Below are 13,101 nucleotides of genomic sequence, written 5' to 3' on the forward strand. Positions count from 1 at the left end.
CTCATCTCAAAAAATCTCAAATTTTCTTTATGTAATCCCTGAAACCTAAATGCATTACAAATGTTTGTTTTTTTTCAGTAAAACTTTGAGAGTTTATCTGTTATTTTCTAAAAGGAATCAGTCAATTCGACTGACCTTGTAACCAGAGGGAAAAAAAAAATCGAAATAGACCTAAATTACCCTTTTTTCTTTCTAGAATGACTTCAAATTGTAACATGAAACTACATTCGTTTATCCTAAGTAGCTCTAACTTTGTAACAGTGCATATCTATTTATAATTTTATTGCCCTTTGAATCGAGTCTAACCACAACCCACGCCATTATAAGTTGTAAATCACTCGGGGAACATGCAGCTCATGTTACGCTATCAAATTACATTACCCATGAGCTGGAGCTGCTCGTGTGGTGCCTCGTGAACCATTTTAATTATATTATTTTACGTAATCTAGTCTTAAACAACCTAAAAAAGATCCATATTTTTAGATTTTAGTTACTTTTATAATGGTGAATAAAGAATAAATATGAAAAAAGAGGAATAAAGTACTTACCAAACTTCTTTTTTCTTGCCCTCAACTGTCGAGGACAGTTAAGCCTGATTTTTTATAGTAATGCACTTAATAATTTTTGTTTAATTAAATAATGCACCAAAGAATATAGACAAATTACCTTACCTATCAAGATTTTTCTGGCTTTCTATCTATGCAACAAGAGTAGTTACAAATTCATCCAAGTTAGTCTTTAACTTTCCCACAGGAACGAATCTTGTACTGTGATTGAAATTCATGATATTCTGTTTAAAATACATTATACAATACGTCATTTGATAGATGAAAACCTTGACTTTTTAATGGTTATAAGTAATTTATAATGAAATGTAAGAGAGGACTATCAACGAATTGTGAAAGAGAGTATGTGACTAGAGAGGTCTGATTTTCTATTCGATAGCTCTATAACCAAACAAAATTGAAGACTATCAAAATTATGGTTTGTCTGAGCAATAACGACTTTACAGAGAGTAACTCACGTTTAATTACGTACTTTTTCGAGGGGTGGTGGATAAAATAGGGATGGTGACATGCTAAGAGAAAATGGGTCACACTAGTGAAAATTCAGGATTGTTTTAAATATTGCTTTGTAGAATTAAAAACTTAAAACTTATATACTATTAAAACATGGATTATTAGCTAAGATTTTATGCTATTATGATTGGTATAACATAAACAAAAAGTTGTTTAATAAAATTTTGAATGTAAGACACTAAAACCTTGTGTCATGTGCAGTAAAGGGTACCCAGGGCGATAGAATTAAAGTATTATTGTAACAAGCAAGGGAGTATTAGTCATTTTTAAAAAGACCTACAGGTAAAGAAAAGCAGTTTAGCAATTTCATTATTAACTAACTGATAATGAATGAAAAATCCTAACACCTCAAGCAGAATTTCATAAAAACTACATCACAACCTTAGCAAAGATATACAACATTTCTGCTAATCATTGCACACATACACAAAATGAGTATGAAATGCAGTGTGGAAAACTACATCTTACCCATTATTAACTCAGTTAACTAAAACTTGATACACAATATGCCGGCGTGTAATTAAAATTACCTCCTCCTTTTGGGTCTGTCCTCCACCAGCTTGATTTTACGACCATTGAGTTCAGAGTTATCCAATTTTTCCAAAGCAGTTTTCATGTCTGATAGATTTGCAAATTCCACAACTCTAAAAACACAAACACACATGAGAACAAGAACTACCATGTTTGGTTTTTGTTAAGCTAAAAAAATCCTTCCTCATTTAGTTATTTTTAATTCTTTATTTGTTTTTTAATCTTAAATAATTATTGGTGCCATTTTTTTTTTGTAAATGCCAAAAGTCTTAAATTTCATATATGTTTTTACAAAATTTTCAACTGATTCACTGTTATTTTTCAATACAGAAGAAAGCCTGCCATAATAATAATAATCTTTTTGGCTTAACTATGTTCACTGGAGCCATATGAAGGCCATTTCACCAAAAATGTGACTTATTTTTGTTGTTTAAATTTCAAAACTTTCTTATGCTGATAACTTGTCATGGAACAGAATCTTTTACTATCAAATCTAAGTGACAACCTTAGATTGTTTCAATAACAATTTTCTTCTATTAAGGCCTTCTGGTTGCCCAACACTTCAACCAACCTGGTCATTCTATTATTGATGTGATTCTCAGTAACATTCAAACTAGTTCCAAAAATAAAGCTGACAGAAGCATAATAGAAGCCTATTGGGTTGCCACTTTAAAATACTGTTCAACCTAGAGGAACAAAAGCAAGATCCCATAATCAGTGTTCTATGATTTCTTAATTGTTACCCCTAATGTTTCTCAATACGTTTTATGACAATTTTCCAAGTTAATCTCTTTAGTTTTATCTGCAATTCACATCTTTGTTTTATTTTATCAATACTCAATATAGTCTCCTGTTGTATTGCACAACAGAAATGAGACACACAACAATAAATTGAAAGCAATTCAAAACACTTCCACCTTTTCTTACACTTAGCTTTACCTGGCCATTCCCAGTTTGCCTCTGATGAAGAAAGGTCCATCTCTCAAAAGTGCTTGGGTTATAGGGTTTTGTATTAAATTGATTTTTGAACCTACATGTTTTCCTAACATCATGAATCAATTTCAATGGAGATATAAACATCTGAAAAACGTACCCTTCATTTTGCCGTTGTTTGTGAGCATCAGCATAAGTAACTTCACCTGCCTGTCTCATATAGTCCTTCAGGTCCTTTGATGAAAAGTAAATTATGTCATACAACAAAGTATTTTTTGAACTGAAACACAGATTGCCAGAAAACAATTAAATCTTTTAGTAAAAAAGTTGATATACCAAAATATCAAGGTGACATGTACTCTATACCTTGGTGACGAATAACAAATAGTTAAAACTTGTATCATCTTGAAACAAAGTAAATACAATAGTAACACAAATATGTAAAATATAGCTTTTAAACAATACTCTAAAATTATGTGAAATCTGTAACATAACATCATTAAAATATATTTGCTATGCTTATCACTTTAAAGCTCAGAGAGATATTAATCAAGAAAATACCAAAAAATGAAATAAATACTTCACATATTAGCTTACAAGTAAACTTAAACCCAAATTGCATGTATACATAATTGTGGTGGAAATATTAAGTTTCCTACCTTCTTTCAAAACAAATGAATATAATCAATATATATATTACTTAAAATTATTCTATACAAAAAAAAAAAAAAATTAAACACAGATAAACCCCTTATCTATATACAATCATGTGAAATAATTATTTACCTACAAATATGTGCACATTGTGAGAATTAAAAAAAAGATATATATATATATATATACAGTTTATGTACCCATGACCTGTCAGCTAAAAGGTTTTCCAAAGGTAATGAAGCTTTTAATTGAGATACAGATGATGAAAGCTTTTAGTTCCATGACTTGGATCTGACACATGGATTTTTTTGTTTTTAAGAAGTGAATAAAATCAAGGTAGTTTCTCTAGTTGACCATTGGAAAGACATAATTTTTTCACTAAGGTTAAAAAAAACCAATTTCTTCTCTATCTGCAGTTTGTTATTCAGTGTGCACAGCCCAATTTGATTCTGTTCTCCACTAATATGTTACCACAAACTTCACAAATATAATGCAAGCAATTTTTATTTCCTGCTCAAACATAAACAGTAGTTCAATTCACAGATTATGAAATCAGAGACGTGAAGAAACTGAAACACAGAATACAACCTAGAAAAAATTAGGTTTCTAATGCTGTTTCTGATGTTCTGTTCATTCTATAAAAACTAAGCACATTTAAAATTTAAAATTCCATATTGGAAATTTTTGAATATGATTCTCCAATAGTCTTCTTACATTCAATGTAAAAAAAAATTAAAATCAACTCATTCATGTAACAAGAGTCTTCACCTGTGCTCTGTTATCTATACTGTACTATGCAAATCATACTTGACAAAATCTACTTATCTACCACTTATGAGAACAAAAATTATAAGTTGGTATACATTTTCTTTTTACACAACACAGAATATAAAATTTTTCCTGCTAACTATCTGTCAAATGGTCACTTAACCAAAGTGAAATGGAAATGCTTGAGTTACTGAAATAGATGTTTAATAGCATATCTTCATAAATTCTCTCAATACTGTTTTCAATGATTTCAAGCTGACTGGTATTCATACTCTTGGTGTTGTGTTTACTTGAAGGTTTTGAAATGGCAAGCTTCTAAAAATTGGGTTTATATAGAAACTGAGATTATTATAATCTTTTCACCAATTCTTGGGTAACAAAATTTGAATTAAGAAACTGCTTTGATGACTATATTTTCCCCTTCTCACATCATCAAATTTAAGTTGAATGTTAAGGCGTTTTCAGTGCCAACTGGTGTCAAGCTGGGATCCACAGAGCAGCAGTAAATCTTTTCAGTTTGGGCTCAAATTACAGCACTTAAATAATTGCCCCATACTGGTATTCAGTCTACATTTCTCTTGAGAATTGTTTGACATCTTGGTGAAAAAGACATATTCCTTGTTGAATTCCTAGTAGAACAACTTGGTAAGCCATCACTCATAGATACTAGTAAAACAATGCTTGAAGAAAACATTTCATTACCTTTGGAAAAAACTCTACACTGACAATATTTGAATAACAAAGAAAGCTGTTTGTTCTTTTCTTGCCCTGTATATCTTTCATACAGGTTAGCACAAAATTTTATTTTATAAACAAACAGCTATCCAATGCATTCAGTAATGGTATATCTAATTCTTTATTACCTTATAATGTTCAGATAATGATAGTCTGTAGAGCTAATATTAACGATAGGTCAGAACGTTACCTTGACAGAGCCATAGTACTTCCCTCAGGAAAAAGAGGGACTCAAAGGCAACCCACGTACTGGACTTCATGCCACGCAGACTGGCTCAGCCCCCACACTGTGGCATGGCAGGGGTGAATCGTGCCATGGATTGTTGTGGCATCGGTAGTTCGTGATACTTTCATTTAACAGTCAGAACCCAGGGAAGGTAGCTAAGACACCATCCGAAGGCCTTCACCCGGCTGACATCACATTTTACGAGAACCTGCCCTCAACCACTAGGTAGGGGTCTTGCCTAGCAAATGGAAAGGCACCAACAGTGGCCTAACCAAAATGCCCTCTTATGCTCTTTGACCTGTACAACACTTCTAAGAAGATTGAAGCTGCAAGCCATAGCATGAATCATTATGTGTACAATAAAAACATCACAACAGCAAACCTAAGCCCTTCTTTACAAACATTACTCTTTGCCATTTCATTTTTTTTTCAGTTATTGCTTTTTCTTTATTTGATACCTTCTAAATGACTGAATTTTCAAAGTAAAACATTAAACAAAAAATAATGACAAAGATACTCATAAAATGTTTGTTGTACTTTAACTTAGTAAGTGTTCTATCTTACACTTAACTCTGAACCAGTATGATTTTGTAGTTGGGTAATGTTGCAATTCATGAACTCAGTCAGAAATATCCCACAAATCAGTGAAAAGTTCATATGAAACAAATCTTCCTTCTAGGTACTTGCTAACAATTCTTAGTTCTTGATGTATGCTTCACAAACAAAGTTAGATCTGTAAAAACCTTCAACTCCTTGAATGTGAACGAAACAAGACTGGCTTATCTTCTATGGTTCATCAGATAAAAGATGTTTTCAAAACGTTCTTTCAGAAAGCAATGACATAATGCATGGTGATGCTTCAACTGGACTGCCCATGGCTAAAAGAGGTCTTCCTGATCAGGCATCCTTTTATATTCTCTAACAAACTTCAACATCTAGTGGTATTTTTCTTTCCAGTCATGAAAATATGAAGAACTGAAGGAGCATCATGGCATCTTTCATATGAACTTTGAGAAGTACAACAATCCCAAATGATGATGAAAATGTCTTGTGACTGATTCAATTAGCGAACATCATCATATCAACACATATTCATAAAATTTATACTGTTTTGCATTTACTTTGATACAAGTGTACATTGTTTCACTTACTTTACAATAAAACTTCAAACCCATCCTTATTTTACTGTGAATATTTTAATAGTTAATTGAAGTTCAATAAGAACATTACCTTCAATAACACATGTACCTTTATTCACTGTTTGAAGTCACATATAATGATTTTTTTTTATTATTCCTGCCTATCCATCTTTTCCTTTTCAAACTTTTTCCTTGATTACTCTTCTAAAAGAAAAGTCAAGCAACTGAAGCTCACATTCTATGTATCACTAAAAGTTACTTCTTAATCAACACTACTGCTAATGGTCATGCCAAAATTCACCTATGTTACATTCTTCCCCCATACTTTCTTTTTTATTAATTTTTACCTCTCTTATTTCTTGTGTCAAACATTTTAGTTTAAATTTTTCACAAACCGAACTTAGAGAAACATCAAATGAACAATTACATCTTTTTGAAGAGGGCATGAAGAGTGTGTACTTTGCATTTAGATAGATTAACTTTTATCATAGTAAGCATATATTCAGAAAATTTAGTATACATTCTCTAAACATCAAAAGCCTTTTGTACACAAAAATAAGGTTTTTTAGTTAAGCATTTTACCAAGATTTGTCCATGAGTATTTGGAGTTAGTGTTAACTGCTCCGAACATAGTGATGTTCATGTTAAGATTAAAAATACTTTATCTGAAAATTGTGAAATTTTGCTTGAGTAATCTCTAAAACCCCCAAAAGAAATACCAAAAGTTTTGTTGGTAAGAATTTTATCTGTTATTTTCTTTACCCTAACTCTATATAGACTCGGTCAATTTGATTCACCTAGTAACCACCATAAAAAAAAATCAAAATAAATCTAAGTCACTTTTTTTTCTGCAGAAAGACTGCAGGTTGTAACCGAACACTACAATTATTAATCCTAAATAGCTTAAGGCTGTAACAGTGAACATCTGTTTCTACTTAATTTCATTGCCCTTTGAAACCTGTCTAACTAATAATCCTGCCATGTAAGATGTAAATCACATGGTGAATGTGTAACTTTCATTAACATTTTAAATGACATAATGCACAAGCTGCAAGCAAGCATACCTTGTAGAAGAATTTTTATTATCATTTTTTCATTATCTTACCAAATCTAACCTAAAGTTTCTAATTTTTACATTTTAGTTACAGTTAAAACAATAAATGAAGAAATATAGATGAAAAACAAAAAATATAGCACCTTTTATCATATTTGTTTTGTCATCAGTTGCCAATGAAATTTAAGCCTACTTTTATATATAATTATGGCAATATTATACCAAATTTATTTACTCAAACAATGCACCAAAGAACACAGAATAACAACACGCACAACGCAAATGATGTCCTATAACTTTTAGAATATAACTGGCTTTCTAACTCGGACACGAGGGGCTAATATAATCTCCTTGATCTGAAAACAATATAGCATTATAAGTCACTTTACAACTTGGCCTTTCTACTGCTTATGAATGATAAAAAGCTTCTGAGAAAATTACTGACTATTTGTGGAAAAGGATGTAACAGATGGGCATGGCAAGTGGGTCTAATTTTCTAGTTTATAACTATATAAACAAAGATTGAAGACTATAAAAAGTGGACTTTGCTTGAGTAGTATCTATATTGTGATGAATAACTCACATTAAATCTGTAATTCAGAGAAGAGTGGCAATTAATTAGAGAATGGAGAAGACCTACAGAACAAATGTCATGATTATCATGGTAGGGGTGAGATTGAGGATATATTTACAAACTTGCTTATATAATTAAGTACTTAAAAGTTATAGAGTATTAAAATTTGGTTTATTAACTACATTTTTATGCCAAGTTTATTTGTATACACTGATAACAAAGTAGTTTCATTAAATTTTGAATGAAACTTGTAGCAAGATGGTTAAACCAAAATGCGGTTATGAAAGTAAAACTTAGAAAGAGCAATACAAGTTGAAATATGTAACCCATACAAAAGAAACTTAATTACACCATGCCAAAAGCTTAGATGTTGTATAAAAGATACCTCTGGAAGACCTAAGAGTAACTTACTAGTTTTAACTGTTACATTTTGAATATAACAGCTGCATATTTATTCAACATATTTTCTTACAAAACATAAAATACATTATTTATTTTTGGTATGCATTAAAACTTGGGAAAAGTTTAGTAGTTTCTAGCCAAATAGCAGCAGTATTAAAAAGCTTCCTGAACTGGGCAAACATTTACAATTTCTCAAAATATTCAGTTGAAGCAATTTCGAATCACCTTAAATTTTGATTATTTAACCCATAAAATATGATCTTCCCAAAAGTAACCTTTAAGTACGTAAATTTTAAAATATGTGTGTCTTAAAAGGGTTTAACAGTAAGACCATCACAACCTTTTCACTTTATGCTGAATTTATTAACACCTTCATCCTCATGGCCCACCTGCTAAAAATTTTTGTTGCATCAGTAACTTTGGCAATTAATCATAAGCAATATTTGACAATACAAACTCAATTATACATGCATAAAAATTTTATATTACTTATGTACTTCAAATTGTGAATAAAGGTATGTCTTCAAAGGTGAATTTAATTATTGTTTTTTAAAGTTTTATGACATTATTACAAAAATAAAAGTATAATGTTTAAATTCAATCCTACCTGCCAGCTGACACGACTACTCAAATTTTCAACAATAAGTCTGTATTCAGTTCGTGTAGGAGGCCCATACCTGAAAGTGTCATTGCATACAATTAATGAAAATATCAAAATTTATGTTACAACAGACTCTGCAAAAGTGAAAACTAAAATACACCCACCTATATGATGACGTGTTCACTGCTACCATGGGTGAAACAAAACTATACCTAAAAACCGATCTTAGTTTTGAATTTAAATCTAACAGGACTCCAAACAGAAATAAACAATTTCCTTTTGGTTTATGTGAATAGTGACACTGTTGTTCAAACCTTTTAAAACTAGCTCCAAGACACAACATTTGTATCACTTTCAAATTGTGTTTTAGTAATATGTTACAACTTGAAACATCCTCAACATTCAAATATTCAGCTGCTTTAGTCTCACTAAAGAAATAGCCACTCTCACTATTAAAAAAAACTTCACATGATACTTAATGAGTTATTAGCATTTTTCCTTAACTTTGAAAATATTGAAGTTGATTTGGGTTTTCATTCGTGTTTCATGGGTTAAATTAAAAAACTAATAATAGTCTCTAAAAATTGCAATTAAAGGTCAGAACTGAACCAAGGAAATTTGACGTTACAACACTGTCACTTCAGTGCTTCTACTTAACATGAACATTTGAAATGAGAGCCATGTTGCATACAAGCAAAGTGGCTGAGGCAACATTTACATCTTTCAGCTGTGAAAGTTAAAATTTACTGTAGAAAAATCAAAATATTAATTTGGAATACTTAGAAAGACCTTTAAGAATAAAATGTTTTTTAGCAAAGATCACTCTAAATACACTGTTATTCAGGGTACTTATCTAAGCTTTCATAACTTTATACGATTCATTCTAAAAATAACACAAAATTGTTTATTTAATAAAGAGGAAGAACAAATATGATACAGTTACAGGCTTGCTTCTCATAAACAAATATTTGATGTACATTTAGAATATACAAAATGATTTTAATATTCTCCTTCTATCCTTATCATGCCCTTGTCTCCATTTAGCACCCAAGTACATATGGGAATAACAATTTTCATGTGCCCCATCTAAATTTCCCTCTGAAATCATTATCAAAATAAAATTTCTTACTAAACTGGAGAGATTTTAAAGTTTAGTTTAATATGAACTTCACTATAAATTACTTTTGATTTCAAGGCTGTTGATGTTTCAAAAAACAACAACAACAACATATAAGGGTTATTTTCTTTTTTTTACAACCTGTCTATCTCAGATTTTTTCCTTTTCCTTATATGGATTGTAAGTTTTAAACTTTAATTAGTATATCATACTATCTCTATTTACACATAAAAACATCCAACTGTAGCTGGATTGCACTCAGCACTTACCTTACTCAGAGATTATAATTAATTTTTATTGGCCCTGCTACTTTAATTTTTTAGTGACATAATTAGAACTATGGTGGGGCTTTTGTGCAAGAAAGTCTGTCATGGTAGTTTGACACATGTAAGGTACTGGAAGAGAAAAAGTGATGCTGCAGTGTAGTTAATAATGAGCAATGCCAATATATTTTTTTCAAAACTTTTCTTTGGCTGTAATTAAGTTAATAATCACAAAATTAGATAAAACTGTCAAGAACGTTATTTATTTAAACTGATTACTTGTCTCTTCCTGGTCTCCAACGAGGGGCTGGTCTGTAGTTTCGACTTCTTTGTCCATATACATCACTTCCTCGTGGTTGGCCACGAGCATGTTCTACCGATACTCTGAAAAGTTTTTAACAAGACACTTCTAAAATAACCATTTTTGTTCTTGCCAAAACTACTGAATAGTTAGACAATTTTTCCATACAAACTGTCCTATAAAAATCCCACAAAGAATAAGATACCATAAGATTAATTTGGTAACAAAAGTTACTTAAATCGAAATATTTAAAAACCATTTAGAGAAAGTTTTCTCACTAATTTTGGCACATTCCCATGTGCCTCTAGTGAGATCATCTCATGAAAAATAAAATATAGGAAATGCAAAACCAACATACAATGAAGGTAGCATATATCCATTACATAGTGTTATCTATGTTTTGGCCTTTTTATGAGAAAAATCATCTTTATACTATGGAAATATATTGAAATAGGTACAAGAGACATATTCTAGCACATTGTTGTGTAACATTACCACTGTGGCTAACTGACATTCTCATAGTGGTTTTTAACTCATAACTTCAGATCTGTTGATGCTATAGACTTCCAAATTGACATAAATTTGCATAATTAGCTATCTATAGCATGTATTAAGGTAAAGTTGATAAGAGGTTTGCTTTTTATTAAATGACCATAAAGTCATAGTTTCAACTATACATCCTACTTAAGGCATACTTATTAGTGCCATAATTTGACCTTAAATTAATTTTTGGAGTTTTCCTTAGTTCTGACTAATTCTTCACATCCCACCACAGTCTAGACCCATTTTCAGAAGCATTCAGTCATGTTTGTAGAAGTTATAAGAAACATAAAACATTTCTTTTGTATTTCTTTATTTTTATAATATGTAAATTAGACACAGTGGTAATGTTACACAACATGTGTCAGAATATGTCTTCGTACCTATTTCAATATATTTTCATATGAAAAGCATAGTATGAAGATGTTTTTTCTGTAAAAAAGGCCAAAACTTAGAAAACACTATGTAAAGGGTATATGTTACTTTAAGTTATGTAACCCTAAAGTTAGTATTGTATCTCTCATAGCTTCAGAATAAGAGATGAATGAAATATTCAATTACATGGTGCCACTGAACAAACAGTGTATAGGAATGAAATATATGTAAGTCTTAAATAATTATGGTAAAATCTAAAATACAACTAGTTGTGGCACACATACACAGAAAACAAATAACACAATACTCTCAACTATATTCATATATAAGGAAAACATTTACATTATATCTTCAGATCTTAATCTCTCAAGTTTTCTTTCTTTCTTCACTGAATTAAAGAAGAAGTGTAAACTATGCTTTTATTCCTAAAACAATGGCTGCAAGAAGTCTAAATCATGTTAATTTGTTGAGCATGCCAAGTGTGACAGTTCTAGAACTATGAATACTGTTTAACAATTCACCCATTTATGTGACTATCCAAGTTTCAATTAATTTATTTGTGAAGTTGTGTGTTCACTATTAAGTTGTACCTGCCACAGAAGCACCTCATGAATTGTTGGTTTGTTAATAAAATCAAGTCCTAAAGGTACTATAAGTTTATAAGATGTACAAAGCTAATACACACATGGTTTACAAATTGCTTGCTTTAGCATAATAAAGAACAATCCAAATTGTCCAGTGAAGTTTCAGTGATTATAAAACTTGAACTATACATATATACAAAAATTGTGCAGATATACCTATATATCTGATTGGTTATCAAGCCAAGATTCAAAAGCCTTAAATATACTGTTTCAAGTTACACTTTCGATATTTTAGATTTAAGTTATTAATAATCTTATTGCTACATCCAAAATGAAACCTTAGTTCCACTCCCTTGGGCAATAAGCATGAGTTAATACATACAAAAATGAAGTTGCAAAGACCATAAACAAAGTTGGACCTTCCTGTATAATTGATTATTGAATGTGCCTACACTGAAGCTTCCTCTATATTTTTATTTCACTGAATTCATTCTATTTTGGTATTCTCAAGTGAGACTGATTGTACTATAGAGCTTTGCTGGGTAAGTCCACTCTGCTAATATCAGTAGGTTTGAGAGTTTATGGTCATTGCAGAACAGTGCTGAAGTACTACCATCAAAGCTTAAAGTCTAGGAATACCACAGACAAAAGCAACAGTGTTTACTTGCCCAAGTCCAATCTTTCTTTCAGGATCACAAGCTCAAAAGAAGAGCACAACATGAATTTCAAAATCAGAACTATCTTGAGAATATTTTTTATCCAAAAAGAAAAATGGTTTCCATTTTTCCTAGAAGCATCACTATATGACTACCCATTCTATCTCTACATATGTCAACATATTTCACCCAATGGGCTAGAAGAAAAACCTGTTGCACTTTCCCAAGCCAAGAGGATAAAGATAAAACCTGATATGATAGAAAAAAAGATAAAGCCAAGAGGCAAGCTAATTTGGAGAAATTGTAATGGTCTTTTGGGTCAAACTTTCACATGACCATAATTAACCCTTTGGAGAGGGGTCACAGGTGAAAGGCCATGTCATCTTCTTTCTTGAATTGCATTCAAAACTTTATTTAACTACTATTTCATGAATTTGGTATCAAACTGTTGATTATAATTCAAATTTCAGTACTTATGTTACTTAATTTCTTAACTTTAAAAGCAAATAGTAAAAAAACACAGATAAACATTAATTTTTTTGTGTCACGTGGTATGTTGAATGCAGCAC

The 13,101-nt window shown here is 30.9% G+C and overlaps 1 protein-coding gene across 2 annotated transcripts in view; it reads right to left on the reverse strand.

Moving 5' to 3' along the window:
• Positions 1–13,101, reverse strand: part of LOC106470077 (serine/arginine-rich splicing factor 4-like) — a 43,310-nt gene that overhangs the window by 1,943 nt on the left and 28,266 nt on the right. For both annotated transcript variants that reach the window (XM_013930602.2, XM_022398618.1), the window contains exons 4-7: positions 10,356–10,460; positions 8,703–8,772; positions 2,704–2,777; positions 1,610–1,723 (exon numbers count right to left, since the gene is read on the reverse strand). In XM_013930602.2, the coding sequence (XP_013786056.1) occupies positions 1,610–1,723; positions 2,704–2,777; positions 8,703–8,772; positions 10,356–10,460 (363 nt within the window). The remainder of the gene's footprint in view (positions 1–1,609; positions 1,724–2,703; positions 2,778–8,702; positions 8,773–10,355; positions 10,461–13,101) is intronic.

Source organism: Limulus polyphemus, unplaced genomic scaffold (genome assembly GCF_000517525.1).
Source record: "Limulus polyphemus unplaced genomic scaffold, Limulus_polyphemus-2.1.2 Scaffold3808, whole genome shotgun sequence".
Taxonomy (NCBI): domain Eukaryota; kingdom Metazoa; phylum Arthropoda; class Merostomata; order Xiphosura; family Limulidae; genus Limulus; species Limulus polyphemus.